This window comes from Amborella trichopoda, chromosome 3, assembly GCF_054954075.1.
Source record: "Amborella trichopoda isolate Santa Cruz 75 chromosome 3, AtrichopodaSantaCruz75HAP2 v2.0, whole genome shotgun sequence".
NCBI lineage: Eukaryota > Viridiplantae > Streptophyta > Magnoliopsida > Amborellales > Amborellaceae > Amborella > Amborella trichopoda.
In genome coordinates, this window is record NC_142338.1 from 49910496 (window position 1) to 49927241 (window position 16746).

General features: G+C 36.3%; 1 protein-coding gene across 1 annotated transcript; it reads right to left on the bottom strand.

The window, feature by feature from the left end:
- Positions 1 to 925: 925 nt before the first annotated feature.
- Positions 926 to 16424, bottom strand: LOC18429120 (large ribosomal subunit protein eL43z). Its single transcript, XM_006838412.4, has 5 exons — positions 16302 to 16424; positions 1823 to 1862; positions 1488 to 1576; positions 1322 to 1404; positions 926 to 1188 (listed from the first exon to the last, which is right to left on the bottom strand). The coding sequence occupies exons 1-5, from the start codon at positions 16302 to 16304 to the stop codon at positions 1125 to 1127; spliced, it is 279 nt and encodes a 92-aa protein (XP_006838475.2). The 5' UTR covers positions 16305 to 16424; the 3' UTR covers positions 926 to 1124.
- Positions 16425 to 16746: the final 322 nt, after the last annotated feature.

A 16746-nucleotide genomic window follows, 5' to 3' on the forward strand; every position in this document is an offset into this window, starting at 1 on the left:
ATAATTTGCTTAAGCTAAATTGGGGCCACAGCATCAAAGAAATATGCACACACGTATCTCGCAATTATGCAGATGCAAAGATGAATACACATGACACATAAATGATCCCTTGGGGAAGCCAAGGATTTAAACCTGCTTGTTGGTAAACACACCAGGAGTTTCTCTCAAAAAGCTCATTTGTGCATGATTCAAAAAATCGACTCAGTCAAAGTGCCGACCCTCGGCTAAACTGAGTTACGCGAGTGAGTCCAAAAAAAAAGACAAAAAAATTAATAATATACATCGTGTTTCCTTTGATTTGTTGTAGCAGCAACCATCAAATGGCATATTGATTTTAGACATCGACCTGGTGGTTTTTTGTAGCAACAATTGGCATATTGATTTAGACTCCCTACTCTCACTGCGGCCATAAATCTTCCTATCTTGCCTCCACTACTTCCAACTATGTCCTTGTGACTTTTTAAACCTTCACTTGAACTAACTCACACCTTCTAGAAATTAACAATAAACATTATGAATTTAGAACATATTTTAGCCTGCTGTCACCAAGTGTTTTCTTGGGAGATGAGTATCTAATGGGAGTTACTAATGTAAACTCAACTCAATTAAAATACACGTATGCGTATGATTAAAATACACGTATGCGTATGATTAAAATACACGTTTGCGTATGATTAAGTCTTCTTACATGCCAATTTGGCCCATCCAAATATTTAGGAGAGCTATGAAACAATACCTAAGAACATAAATAGAGTCAGAATCTAAACATTCAAATCTTTGTTTTTGTTCCGGGTGTTTTTTATTTTAAGCAGGGATTCCTAGGCCTGGAAGTAATATTGTGGCCATCAGGGCCCCAAAACATGAAGCAACGCCATCTCTACCATAATTTTAAGCTCTCTCTCTCTCATACATACACACAAGAAGGGAATGAGAATGAGCACAAAGCCCTTTGCAACACACCGTTTGACATGTCATCTGGTCTTTACCATAAACTCAAAAAAATTGTCTACCAAAACCGAAAAAGGAAACCTCCTAGAATTCTGCCTCCTGAGTGGCAAGTTTAACACAGGAAGTCATCAACAACACTACAATAACAAAACTGAGATTCAAGTGAAAATAAACTTTCACCCTTCTGTCTGCTCCCTTAATCTTCGAATGGTGCTCCTAACAGTGACTGCACTGGCAGTGCTGTAAGACACATAACACCCATTGAAAACTTACAACTTAGTGGTAGAGAGCGAGAGAGAGAGCACTTGGTAGTACGGTAAGACATGCAAACACAATCAGATAGATATATATATAGAGAGAGAGAGAGCCTCACTTCAATGTGTAAGCACCACCAGCTTTGACTTTACCACAATCCTTGCAACCCCAGATTCCAACAGCTTTCCTCTTCACGGCATACTGCAGAGCCAAACAAACATCAATATAAGCAGTGTCTCCCATTTTCCCTTATCTCTATATAAAACAACCAATTGATGGGGTACCTTGCCACAAAACTCGCAGAAATACTTCGCATGCTGGCTCACTTCCATCTTCTTAATCTGTTTCCTCAGACTTGCACCATACCTTGTGCCTAAAATGCACATTCAAGTTTTTCAAACATAAATGCACTAAGAGCACACAATTACAGCGCTCATACAGGCTAAAGATTTTCTCTCTTTTAAATAATGATAGACCATGGGTTTCTTTCCTCATTTTAGGGCTTAAGTTTCTCTCTCTCTCTCTCTCTCTCTCTCTCTCTCTCTCTCTCTCTTATTTTTAACTTTTTTTCCTTCATTCAAGTGGTCATTCTAGAGTTATAAATTACAGATCCACATACCATATTTTCCAACAATTCCAGCCTTCTTGGTGCGCTTCGTCTAAAGACAAAACACGTGAAGTTGTTAAAGGTTATCTTATGAATACATAATACATAGCAGCAACAGTCACCACTATTTCTTGATCACATCAAATGCATTTGCACATAAACAGACACCCATGAGGCCTTCCTCACATTTGAGGCGAACCAACTAACCAGGAGCCCAATCTAATGTACATGAACCACAAAAAACAGAAATGCAAACCATTGAAAACAACAGAGAAACAGTCAGGAAAGCAAAGTGCAATAATACTCCACAGTACTTTCATAAGCATCAGTAAATGCATTATATTTGTATTCCTAGCATGTTTATATGACCCAAAGGTACTACTGTCAATTCCTCTTTTCTCATCAAGGATGCTTAGACATTTTCTCCCGTCTTAAGTATTGTACTCCATTAATTAATTTTACACTTCATCCTTCAGTAACATGGTGTCAAACTAATATCAAAGGATATCAAGAGTTCTAGTATCAAAAGTCTTGCTCATTGTGTACCGGTCATCAGAATTACCATACATGAGCTTATAAGTATTGTTTATTTCACATCATTTATCAAACATATTGAATTCGAACCATTTCAAATTAAATTAAGATACATAGGTCACATTAAGTATTTCGCTTGTGGGCAAAAGCATTGAGTAAAAATTGTCCAAAAAAATAAAAGGATCTACATCAACAGATCAATCTCGTCCTCATCTATTTTCTCCCATTTGAGTAGTTTGAAGGTCTCAATTTAAATAAGTACTTATACAGATCAATGGCAAACTAAATGAAAACCATAAGCATACCAGATGTTCAAAAAGCGCAACCTTCACATAAACTTCTAAATAGTACCATTGTTCAAAAAAACGGACCACCGAGCACCTAAGCGGTCCAAAGGCCTGGGCGGTTTTACGTTCATTTGAAATCTAAACCCACAAGAACCCACATTAGAAAGACAGAAACCTAAAAAAAACTAAATTTTGTGATTTTCATTGAATCAAAGTATTTCTCAAAATTACAGAAAATGGATCCCAGCATCACCCAGGCCTATTAGATTTAGTTTTAGAGTTTTTCAATCCTATTAAATAGTGTTTTTTATTATTTCAGCACCAGAAAACATCTAAGAAGTGGGAATTTGGAGTTCAAGCAATCATAGTAAATGCAAAACTTTATTTTTTAGATTGCTTATTTTATTTTGAGATGTCTTCTTCAGGATCTAGTCAAAGTGGAGATCCGGGTTGAAAATATGGATATAACCCGAATCTAAATGACAAAAATTGCATTAAATGCAATTATTGTGAAAAAGATATAAAATGGGGCATAAACCGGTTTAAGAAACATCTTGCCAATATTAAGGGGGATGTTGCCCCTTGTAAAAATGTTCTTGAAACTATCAGAGAGGAGATTAAGCAATACATGAGTTCGTAAAACAAAAACAGAAACAAAATCCTTGTCATTTGAATAGATCTATTTCTGGTTCTTCTAGAAGAAGTGAACCGGGTTGAAAATATGGTTATAACCCAAAACCAAATGATAAAAATTGTATAAGGTGTAATTTTTGTGAAAAAGATACCAATGGAGGTATTAACCAATTCAAGAAACACCTTATCGGTATTAAAGAGAATGTTGCTTCTTGTAAAAAGGTTCCTGAAGCTATTCGGGATGAGATTAGACAATTTCTGAATTTAAAAGAACCAGAAAAGGATAAATGAGCCTTGTTCTATAGAAATATCTTCTCCAGGTTCTTCTAGAAGTGGCGATCCGGGTTGGAAGTATAGTTATAACCCGAATCCGAATGGCAAAAATCGTATTAAATGTAATTATTGTGGAAATGATACTAATAGGGTCGATATTAAGGAAGATGTTGCCCCATATAAAAATGTTCATGAGGCTACCAGGGAGGAGATTATACAATATATGAGTTCAGGGAAACACAAAAAGATAGAAAATGGTAGAACAATTAAGACTCCTAGCGCCTCATCTGCACATACTAGTAAGAGGGAGGTAGAAAAAAAGGAGGAAGAGGAGGAGGAAGATGCAGATTCAAAAGCAATAGAGAAACACGAGCATTATATTGAAATGGGAGATGACTTTGATGATGATGGCCTCGAATTTGATGCATATGATGAGGCTTACCCTATTCCTTCTGATGATGATGATGATGATGACGACTGAAGAATGAAGAGTTGAAGACGCTTGAGTACTTGACTCTTGGTGTTGAGTGTTGACTATCGTGACCTAGATTGTATATTTTTTGAATTTCAGTATATTTTCTTTTTCTTATTTTTAGTTTCTACTATCTAACTTTCGTGTGTACAGTCTACAGTGTATCAGACTATCAGTGTATGCTTGTATGGCTTTACTGATATAGCATTGTATGAAAAAATGGATTATGGATTATCAAAATTCTCTTCTCGACTTCTTTCTTTCTTTTTCAATTGGGCCGCCCAAGTTCTAGACGACCGCCTAGGCGCTGGGCAGCCTGGACCCCCACAGCTACCTAGGTGCCGCCTAACGCTTTTTGAAACACTGAATAGTACAAAGAATTATGTTCATATAATGAAAACCCATGAGAAAGAGAAAAAAAGTAGTTCTCCACAGTGCTCAAAAATTAGCCAGCCTGGCTGCCTAAGTGATAAGCAAAAAACACATAGCATAGCCCTAGGCAGGTGGACTATGCAGACGTGCTGCTAGGAGCACGATGCACTTCGCCAAGGGTGGGTGGAAGAAGACCCTTGGCCAAGGGCAAAAATGTCATTTTCCCCTAACAAGGCATTGCGGCCCCCAAAACCTTTTTTGTGCCTTATTGAGAAAGAGAAATTTTTAAAACTTGTGCTTTTGAGATTTTCCTCAAGATCGAAATTTTTTTTGAAGTTTTTGATTTCTTACATAATTGAAAGTTATTCTACCAAATACTCTTTGAGGATTGGAGTAATTGCAAAAGAGGATTTTTTACAACCAAATGTCACCAATCAGCCTATATCGATTTAATTTTAAAAAGGCTAAGCATATTATTATATTTAAATTAAGGTTTCATGATATTTTGTGTAAAATGGATTATGATTTGTTTTTCTTTCCCATGTCTTTTGTCTTTGGGATACTTTGACTAGTTTGGCTTAGGAATATTCTCCCCTTCTTTTTCCATATTCAGATGTGACATCATGCTTTGAGTCTTGTTGGTTTATGTATTTTAAGTTTTGAAACCAATTTGACTTTTTTTTCCGTTGGTTTATGCATTTTGACTTTTTTGTAAGTAGGGACATGTGATTGATGTATTGACTTTGCAATGCTAGGGTCTAATGTTGATGTGATTACTGTTTATGGACCTATGGCACATTGGCATTTGAAGAGTAACGAAATGCAAGTTTTTATGGATTTGGAGCAACTTCCAAGCTTATAAAGTTTTGGCATTTCAAATTCCAGTTTCAATCCAATTCATGTAAAACTTGGAATAGCACAACAGAATAACATATACATGCCCTGCAAACTAATATATATATATATATATATATATATATATATATAGGGCAATGATTTCATGCAACCGTTGTATAGTAATATGATGTAACAACCTTAAAAAACCATCTTTTGGCCATTTGTTTCATCCAAATTTCGAAATATATACTCTTTTTATTCTAATGAACAATCGCAAAAAAAGAAAAATTGAAAACACGATTTAGAAAGAATTTTTTTAGCCCAATTAACATAGGCCGTTCATTTTGGTGAGATGCTTAGATCTAAGCCTTAAAAGGAATTTTCATTTTCAATTTTTTTGGATAGCTTTATTATCATTAGATGAAAATGTTGAAAAAGAAAAAAATGATTTTGAGTTTATACAGGCTAAGATCTTGAAATTCACAAAATGAATGGTCTAGATTCGTTTTTGGAGGGGACTCATTTTGACCATATCTAGGGTTCAAATTGAACTTTTTTTTTTTTGGGGGATTGATTATCGAGATGAAAAGAGTGTGTGCGAAATTTGAGGTCATACAAATACCACAAACATGGTTTTCCAGAAGTGTCGTTGCATTTATACTATGATACAACTATTGCATTGGATCATTGCTTCTATATGTGCGAAGTGTCGTTGCATTTATACTATGATACAACTGTTGCATTGGATCATTGCTCCTATAGGTGCATATATATATATATATATATATATATATATATATATATATATATATATATATATATATATATATATAAAAGTATACAATGAGACCATTTATCTTTAGTACAAGGTGGCCACAATTAATCTTGAGGTCATACAAATACCACAAACATGGTTTTCTAGAAGTGTCGTTGCATTATAATATGATACAACTGTTGCATTGGATCATTGCTTCTATATGTGTGTGTGTATATACATATATATATATATATATATATATAGAAAACTATACAATGAGACCATATATCTTTAGTACAAGGTGGCCACAATTAATCTTGGCCATTGGATGTGAAATTAGATGGTTGCAATAATCAAGCCTTAGAAAAATAAAATTCAATTGCACCCTAGATATTGTCGAAATGTGTCCCCTCCAACAATGAACCTAGATCATCCATTTTGTGAATTTCAAGACCTAAGCACAAATTCAATATAAATTTTTCCCTTTTAACATTGTTAATCTAAAGATAATAAAATTATCTAAAAATTTTGGAATGGAAAAAAGTATTACTAACGCCTGGATCTAAGCATCTCACTAAAATGGACGCACTTTCGATATCTTGGGTCGATAATCTAGGAAAATTAGACATTCAAGAAGATGTTGCACATAGAATTAGAATTGGGTGGGTGACATTGAGATGTGCAATCGAAGTTTATGTGATCCCACATACTAAAGAAGCTGAAGGGAAAGTCCTATAGGACAACAGTGAAACCTGCTTTGCTTTATGAGGAGTAATGTTGGGTGGTCAAAAAATAACATACCCATAGAATGACTGTAGCTGAGATGAGGATGTTGAGATGGATGAGTGACAAGACAATTAGGGATAGAATTCGAAATGAACACATTCAGAACTTAGGTGTGGCACGAATAGGCAATACGATGAGATAAATTAGACTTAGGTGGGCTGATCATATATAGTACAGATCCAAGATAACACTTGTTAGGAGGTACAAGTTAGTTCAAGTGAAATGATCAAAAAGGGAAAAGGGTAGGCCCAAAAGGACATGGTTGAAAGTGTTGAAAAAATATATGGGGACTTGTGACCCCACTGAGAGTATGGCCCTTGATAGAGGAGCATGATGGACCAAAATTCATGTAGTCATTCCCAACTAGTTGGGAAAAGGCTCTTCTAATGATGATGATGATGTTCATTAGAATGACAATCGTGTATATTTAAAAATTTGGGTCAAACAAAACATGATTCTTTAAGGTATTTTTCATTATACTACTATATAACCGTTGCATGAAATCACTCCCTAGATGTACGTGTGAATATATAAATATATAAGGGAAAAGTTTATATAAGGTGCTTATATTGTTCAAGTAATGTGCACCTAAAAAATCCTCTAAAAGAGAGTGTTCTGACATTGGAGAACCCTCCCAATAGATCATCTCGACCTCAAGATGTATGGATATGAATAAATAAAAAAAGAATTCGAGTCCTAAAACTTGTGCATCTTCTTATGAGTTATCTGCATTGTCTATTTTCGAGATTTTCAAGTGTTTCTTGATCAGCTTGATCTGTACAACTTTTTGAAATTGAAATTTTATAATTAGGGATAAAAATACATTTTCAAGCCATCATAAGGTTTCTGACACTGAAACTACGTCCCCATGCAAATTTTAGAGGTGAACCTTAGTTGTACAATACAAGGAGGGTGCCTTATACAAGCCTCACCCTATATATACCCTTGAGGTGCACCCCCTAGCTTACACCTACAGTGATCGCCAAACGGTCCAGAATGAATTTGAGCCGATTTGACAATCATGCATTTCATATTTGAATTTTAATCTTCTTTCTACAAATCCAAATCACATGAAATTTGGAGTGTTCACCCTTCTCATTAAGGCGCACCTAATAAAAATATTAAAAAATAAGTTGACTAAAATACTCCAAAAAAATTTAAGTGCTCCAAATTTCAAGTGATTTGGATTTGTAGAAAAGCAAATTAAAATCCAAAGATAAGATACAATTTTGCCTATTACATTGGCCTAGATTCAATCTAAGTCATTGGACTTATATATATATATATATATGGGTGCGGTTTGTATAGAGCCAAGGCTCTAAACAATCAAATTAGAGCCCACCTTCAAATAGTGTTGAGAAATATGGTTTCAATACTGGAAAGTTTTGTGATAGCCTCAAATTATATTGCCATCTTCATTTATAAAATTTAAAGCTTCAAAATAGTGTAGATCGAGCAAATCTATGAAAACTTCAAAATCTTGAAAATTGACGATCCAAAAATGCCTTACAAGATGCACTATTTCCAACACTTGAAATCCATTTTTTTATCATGGCCATGCATCTTGATGTCTACATGATCAATTTAAGGATATTTGGACATCAAACAACCTCTTCTAGTGAAAGTTTTGAGGTAGGCTCTAATTGGATTGTTTAGAGCCTAGGCTCTATATAAACTTTTCCCTATATATATATATATATATATATATTTCAACATTCATCAACTGCCTCTATGAGCACCTTAAAGGGCCTATACCCCCTTCACTTATGTTTGGGACCTAGGCATCTAGGCGGCGCAATATATATAGTGCCAATATTTTCATTGAGGAGGTTTCGCTCTATGAGAACCTTAAGAGGGCCTAAACCCACTTCACTTATGTTTGGGCCCTAGGTATCTAGGCAGCTGACTCTAAAGTTTTGATCACTGGTTCTCCATTATGAGAAGCTAGGTTAGTTGATAGTTTGATGGCAGTAAAAGGTTTTAACCATTTGTCTATGAGTCTGGCTAACCTCCAACTTCTAAAGACTACACCAAGTTTCTACATGAGCAAATGACTTACAAGATAAGTCTCTCATGGATGCCATATTCCTTTTGGGAAATTATCGCATGGGTTCCCTTTTTCTCGATATAAAACAATGGTCCCAAGAGAGTAATTTTACAAAGAGGTCCCTTTTTCACCATTTTTCATTGACAAATTTGAAGGGTCAAACTAATGATTCACTATGGCTATAGAGTGATTCTCAAAAGTTAGTTCAACCCTTCAAGGGTTGAACTAGAAGTTTCTCTTTTTAAGCTTACCATGTCGTTCAACTCTTGAAGTGTGGAACTACAATGTTCTTTTTAAGAAAAAAAAAAGAACACCAAGTAGTTCGACCATTCAAGGGTGGAACTACACTTGGTGTTTTCTAATAAGTCACCAAGAAGTTTGACCATTGCAGGGTCGAACTCACTTGGTCTAGAGTAAACTTTAAATGAAACTTTAAGAGAGAGGGATCAGGTTATTTTAGAAATGGGCTTAAGACTAGGTAGTCAGGGTGGTGGAATGCCATAGCATGACGTCATGAGTTCCATGGCTACCCCGGGTAGGGGAACCAATCCTCACTGAACTACCTAAAAAAAAATTTAAGTCGGGGTGTCATATCCGGCCCCTCTTCAAACTCACTCGAACCTCAACAAAGAAAGTGCTCAGTAAAAAAACAGGGAAAATAACATATGTATCTTTCATATTTACCGTTATTACAAAATTACCTCCAAGCTTCCGTTATTACAGCTATACCGATTTTTTCAACATCCTAACAATTATTAAAAAAGATAAAAATGCCCATTTTTTATTTTTCAAAAATCGAAATGGGACTAAATTCAATTTTTCAAAAACCAAATTTCTGCCTTTTCCCCTGCTTCTCTCTCATTGACTGAAGGTTTAGCTCTTCTCTCTCTCCTCACTGCAATTTTTCCCCATGCCTCTCTTTCTTTTACCTCTCACAAGAAATTCCATTCCAAAGCTTTTACCTACTCTCAAACCCTCTATAGGGTTCCGTCATGGAGGTGGAGCAAGGCCATCGCCCTATACCTGGAGAGGATCTCACTATCACAGCATCATCTGCAAAAACCGTGGAATTTTTTTGCGAAACCCTACAACCTCTGAGTGAAGAGTCTCATCATGAAGATCTTCCTTCTTCGTATACATTGCTTCAAAACCAGATAGTTGCACAGAGCTTGGAGTCTTCTGTGGAGAGCTCGACAACTTCTCTCTGTCTAAGGTTGTAGTACCAAATCCCCTCTCGATTCAGCCTACTTCTAAGGCAGATTTGTCTTTGAAGTGACGTTCTTTCGAAAAAGGTGTCTCTCAAGCTGGAATCATATCAAAAGTCCCATGCTTCAGTTGCATGGAGATAAGTGATTTTTGTGAACTCATTTCTCCAACACCTTAGGAACAAGAATCACACTCGGCTACAGTAAATTTTGTTTCGATGGTTATCAGATATATATGGCCACTTGCCAAAGTGGAGGTGTCTGGATCACTTAAGACCAGACTCTATCTCACTACAAGTGATGTTGATGTTGTAATATTTGAGTCTAAGGATAGAACACCTCAAATTGGGTTGCAAGCTCTTGCAAAAGCTCTATCGAAGAAAAGATCATTTTCTTTTAGGTAATTGCAAAAACTCGTGTGCCAATCATTAAGTTTGTGGAAAAGCAAAGTGGCATTCCTTTTGATATCAATTTTGATGTTATCATCAGGCCTGAGGGTGCAAAATCCATGATAGATATTGTGGCTAAAATACCTCCTCTTAAGCCTTTGTGTATGATATTGAAGATCCTCCTACAACAACGCAAACTTAATGAGGTATATTCTGGTGGAATTGGTTCTTATGCAATTCTTGTTATGTTGATAGCATATTTGCATATGCAATGGAAGGGGCAAAACAACTATGGGAAAAGAGAGAGAGACACGAGGAAAAATTGCAGAGAGGAGAGCCAAACGTCCAGCTGATGAGAGAGACGCAGGGGAAAAGGAGTTTAAAAAAGGTTTAAAGAAAGAAACAGAAGTTTTTGAAAAATCGAATTCAATCCCATTTCGGTTTTTGAAAAACCGAAAAATGGGCATTTCTATCTTTTTTAAAAAAAATGTTAGGATGGTGAAAAATGGGTATAGGTGTAATAACGAAAGCTTGGAGATAATCATGTAATAACGGTAAATATAACGCGTATATACGTTATTTTCCCAAAAAAATAACAACGGCCAAAAACAAAGGGGCAAAAATACAAGCTTGAGAAAAACCCATTGGTTAGGGATGATGGGTGATTACGGCTTCAGGGAGGAGCTAAAATAGTGAGGGGGAGAAAGAGGAGAGAGAGCTTGGCTTCCAAGAAACTAACTGCAGCTAAACCTCTTCATCTTTTGTTCCCCACTTTAAATCTCTCTCTCTCTCTCTCTCTCTCTCTCTCTCTCTCTCTCTCTCCCCCAAGAAACCAATTGCAGCTAAACCTCTTCATCTTTTCTTCCCCACTCTCTCTCTCTCTCATGCATCTGTATTCCATTTTTCTCTTTCTTCATCTACTACTTGTTTAGTTAGTACATGAGAAAAAAAACCCATCATGCCATTTTGCAAGAGCAACTCCATTATAAAGCTAAGAAGAAAGCAAAGATCCTCAAAGCCTCACCCGTGATCCACCGAGCTTTAAGAACTTCTCTGTCGTTTATATGTACAACCCGATAGAGCTCTAATCACAAAAAACAGACGTAGAGAGAGAAACTAGAGATATTAAGTAAAGGTACTGATAGAAAATAGAGAACGAGTAGAGGCAGATAGAGAAAATGGAGAAAGAGTAGAGGTAGAGAGAGAAAACGAAGAGATTATGGGGTTGAGGCTAGTATTGGGTGTATTAATCTTGGTGCATTTCTATTTGGGGGTGCTTCCTATACTTCACCCACTCAAAAAGCAAGGAAGGCAAGCTTGGTTCATCTTTGTTGGCTTCATGGGACTTCACCTTTGACTCCTACAACTTTCCTAAGGTGCTTTATAACATGGAGGTCAAGCCCAACATTGCGGTGGCACTGAACCTTGGCAGTGCTAAGGCTAGTAACCCAGGCTCATGGGTCAACCGCGCGGCTCGATAAGCCACCTCTCGTCACTTCAGGAGCTCACTGTTGTGCCGGGTCGAATAACTGGGTCAATTCCTGAGAGTCTAGGTGATTGCAGAGAACTAATGGCTTTCGATATAAGCAAAAAAAATTCTCAATTGTTTACAGAGCCTCCGAACCCTTGAACTCAGCTTTAACCAGTTGACGAGATCGGTGCCTCAAGGCATGGGGTCATTGTCAGGTCTTGCAGACCTCATTTTGTGCCATAACATGCGCACGAGCATTGTTCTCCCATTCATTTCTTAGTCTCTAGTTCGACTCGATCCCAAGGACATGGAGGGGGGAGAGAGAGATAGAGATAGAGAAAGAGAGAGAGAGAGAGAGAGAGAGAGAAGAGTTTGGAGTTCGAAGAGGGTTTGGCTATAACACACCCCTTCCCCTTTAAAATCAAAACTTAAAGTTTCGTTTTAAATGATTATAAAACAAACTTTAGGTTTCATTTAAAGTTTTATTGAAGAACAAATGAGTTCGTGCCTTCAAGGGCAAAAGTACTAGGTGAAATAACAAAAAAAGAAAAGACGAAGTGTAGCTCCACCCTCGAAGGGTCGAACTACTTGGTGGTGTTTTAAAAAAACAAAAAAACATTGTAATTGGACCCTTCAAGGGTCAAACTACCGGGTAAGCTTTAAAAAGAACATTCTAGTTTGAACCCCGAAGGGTCAAACTAATTTTTTATAACCACTCTACAGCCATCATGAATTTATAGTAGCTTGACATTTCAAGGGTTGAACTAGGAGCAATTTCATCAATAAATAGGTCAAAAAAAGGAATCTCTTTGTAAAAATGAACTATTTTGAGACCAATTTTTAATATCCAAATATGGAATCGATAGCATAATTTCCCTTACTACAGCATTTCATTAATTGGTGTAATAATATACAATTGCAGAGCCCACAAATCACTGGGAATAGAATGATAGGATTCTTCAATGATAATGAATTATATTGGTTGTTAACTTCGTAAAAATATGAATTATATTGGTTAGGGGCAGAACGGGTCTTATCAAGACTAGACCAAATCAGCCAATTTGGATTGGGAACCAGTGAATAAGTGCCGCAACAAGTCAGTTAGGGATCCCAAATCGCGGGGAGCATTTAACCGATCAAAAGCCAGTCAAAACAAGTCTAAACCAGCTAGTTTAGACCAATCAAACCAGTGTAGATCGGTCAGCTCAGATAGGTTTTAACAGCAATTATACAAACTATGTGATTTGTACAAGTTGCTAAACTTAAACAATCAAATTAAGGCACACCTATAAATTGTGTCGAAAGTTGTCTATAGCCTAGAAATATATATTCACCGCTAATCATGAAATTTAACACTCCAAAAATGATGTAGATCGAACTGATCTGTAAATACTTGAAAATCTAAAAAATGGACAGTCCACATAATACGTCACGAGGTGCACTATTTTCAGGACTTCAAATCCTTCTTTGTTCATATCCATACATCTTAAGGTCCAGATGATCAATTGAAGGGCTTTGCAGCATCGAAACAACCTTTTCCGATGGATTTTCGAAGTGTGCTTACTTCTATAGTATAAGGTTAACACCTTATATAACTTTTCTTCTCTTTTTATTCATATTTTTCAGCCTAGTCTAACTGGTGAACTGGCCAATCTGACCAGTTTGGACTGGACCAACGCCCTCATCGGTTTGACGACCGGGCCAGTCCTAATAACACTGGTTTGAAGTTCTTGAATGATGCTAAAATCTATTAAACTAGTTGTGCTTCCAAACTCTAAGTTAGGGAAAGAGGAAAACAATATTTATAATTACATTCAACGAACATACTCCATAGACATCATATCCAGGATCTGCCACCTCAAACAATAAATATTTTTGCAAAGAAGCCTTTCCAATGGTTAATAAACTATAATAAATAACTCTAAGGAATAAATCTCCCCATGATATCCACCAAGAAGATGCAATCATAGCAGTCAAGACTCTCTATTGGTTGGGTGTAATTCAATTGTTGTCTAGGTTGAAACCAAAATATAAGAATGAAATTTTAAACCCTAAGTAAGGTCCACCAAGCACAAAATTCTTCTCTTTATAATAAATGAAACACCAAGCACAAAATTCTTCACTTTATAATAAATAAAAAGGTAAAAGGCAATGTTACACCATCTAAAGGAGAGCATTCCACACTTCCATCTTCAACATAGAAGATGAATATCATCTTAAGTACCAACCTACACTTCATGTCATAGTGTATATATATATATATGATGGATTTCTCAAGAAAATTTCAAGTCACGCCAAAATCAATGAACAAATGCAAGACTGTCTTGCTTCCCATGCAAGAGTTCTTCCTTGGTGCATCTTCAATAACAACCTTTTGATTGGTAGAATATAACAAGTACATCTTCCTTGATTCCTAATCTTAGCATCTTAGGTATTGTGTACCCTTCCACAATGCTTCTATAAATCCAAGTATTGTTGGACCTAGATTAGGGAGCAATGCATTGTAAGTTACGTAATCTCATCCTTTTCTTGCTTGCAATGATCCTTTAGAAAAGCTTCCTTCTTGAAAAGCAATTCCCTTGGAATTTAGAACTTCAATTGTTTGCTTTAAGGTCCCTCTAAAAGTTTCCCTGATTGATTTTGTTGATTTCTTGCCCCTTTGAGAGTATTGATATTCATATTCCTCAAAATTCACAAACTTTTTGTCATCATATGCATCTCATGCAATGAAACACAATAACATACCATAGCAGCATTTTCAACTTCGTACGTTTTTTATGTAAGGGTCATCACTCAATCAGTACTGAAAAAGGATGAGCCTTACATAAAACTCAATATAAACATCTTGTCAAGAGACCAAGTATGATTATATCACTTGTTTCTCAGAACCACACAAGGAATTATCCTCGACTAGGACTTCATTTCTTCTTTAATGCTTAACTTGCCAAAAACACATCTCTTCCCTTGCTTTGAGCATTTATCTAATCAACAAAAACACCATCCAACTATGTTCTTCAGATCAAAACTGAATATAGCAATTATAGAACTATGGGCTAAGGGATGTTTGAAAAATAGAATCAAAAGATGATACAAAGCAGATGGGAAGCAGTTTACTTCGGTGTGATCATGTGATAAAGTAATTGGGGTAATAAATAAGGTAATAAATAATGAGATGGCAGCTACAATAGCTAGCTTGAAAGACTGTAAAACAAAAAAATAGACAGATTATCGAAGGGCATTGCTCAAGAATGCAATGATGGTGGATAGGGGGCAGATCTAGAGGTGGCAGAAAGGGTCAGAAAGCATACATTTCAGGAATAAAAATATATGCCAGACACAATGTTGTTAGCAAAAGAAAGACAGGAGACAGTTAAGCACAAAGGCCCCAGAAGTCAGTCGAGGTGAAAGTGCCAGTGCTGGTGGAGTGTAGGCCCCAATGGAGTAACATGACTCCACATTGGAGTTGATAGACAATGATCTTATGCTTGCAGTCAGAGATATAAACACGTTCTCTTGGACTAAAATTTGCAAATTCCTTCATTATACCACATTATTTAAACCCCTCCCGGATGTGTATTAAAAATCCCATCCCAAATAAGCCCAATGGTATTCGGTTATAACTCCTTAAATACTGAAAGGTCTGATAGAACACTTCCAATCAATATTCCCATGCATCCTTAACATGACAAATTATCTATAAACTTGTGGATAGTAACAATAACGTGATCTGAATTAAATTACTTTTGATCTTGAGAATCGTATAAGAAGCATGAATTGTGCTGTTAAATAGATGAATCAGTGTTATTGGAATGGGAATAATAAGTAAACCCCCCAACGTTAGATCCATTAGACAACCAATAACGATGTAGTAATTTATCGGAAAGGAAAAATAAATCAATAACAAAGTAGTGGGCTACCAATAACAAAGAAATAGACATATTGCAAAAGTCAGAGGTAATGGATCTTTCAGCAAAAAAATGATCGTGCCCGCCCGAGCAATAAATTCTCCCAAAAATTCAACAAATTACGATTTATAATTATGAAATCAACTTCTCAACCCACTTGTAATATTCAAAACCATAGAAAATAACAAAACAGCACAAATTTCGTTTTCTATGTGACACAATATCACATAAGCTACAGTGTAACATCAATAAATTGAAATGATAAGAGAACCAAAGATGATTGTTTCGACAAAGGCATGGACAGATTCAATTAATCAACGAAAACACTCAAAAATCTTCAAGCAACAATATTTTTTTACATATCAGAACACAGAACTTGTGCTCAGCCGAAAACATTTCTGAGTGAAAAAGCACAGCTTCTATGAACAGCTATGGTAGTAGAAATGGAAGCAGAACTGCAATATTAAAATGTATGGACAATAATATATGACGCATCAGAAAAAGGAAGCAGGAGGTTGCTCACCATTGTTAATTAACCTAGAGAGGAAGCGAAGAGAGTATTTCTTTTCCCGGCCTGAGAAAAGGAGAAACCCTAAAAAACCTAATTCGCCTCTTTTGGTACTTAGCCCCTGGCTCGAAAGTCGCAACGATGCTTACATGCCGCGAAAATTATTCATAGTGATTCATGTATTTCGTAAACAAAAAGCTTTATGTCATCTTGACCGTTGATAGTTGATAAGTTAGGTTAAGATGAGTATTCACAGTGAGCGAGGCAACTGTAGGGCCTCATCGGATCTAGGGCTGGCAAAAAGCCACCTGGGGCAGCCTTGGCAGTGGCCCGGCCCTAGACCCATAGGATTGTCCCGGTCATTGTACGTTGGCCAAGGCTGCAACTACTCTTGATAGGACCGAGCTAGTCGAAATACAATACAATTAAAAAAAAAATGATTAAAAAAGTAAAAAAAGAA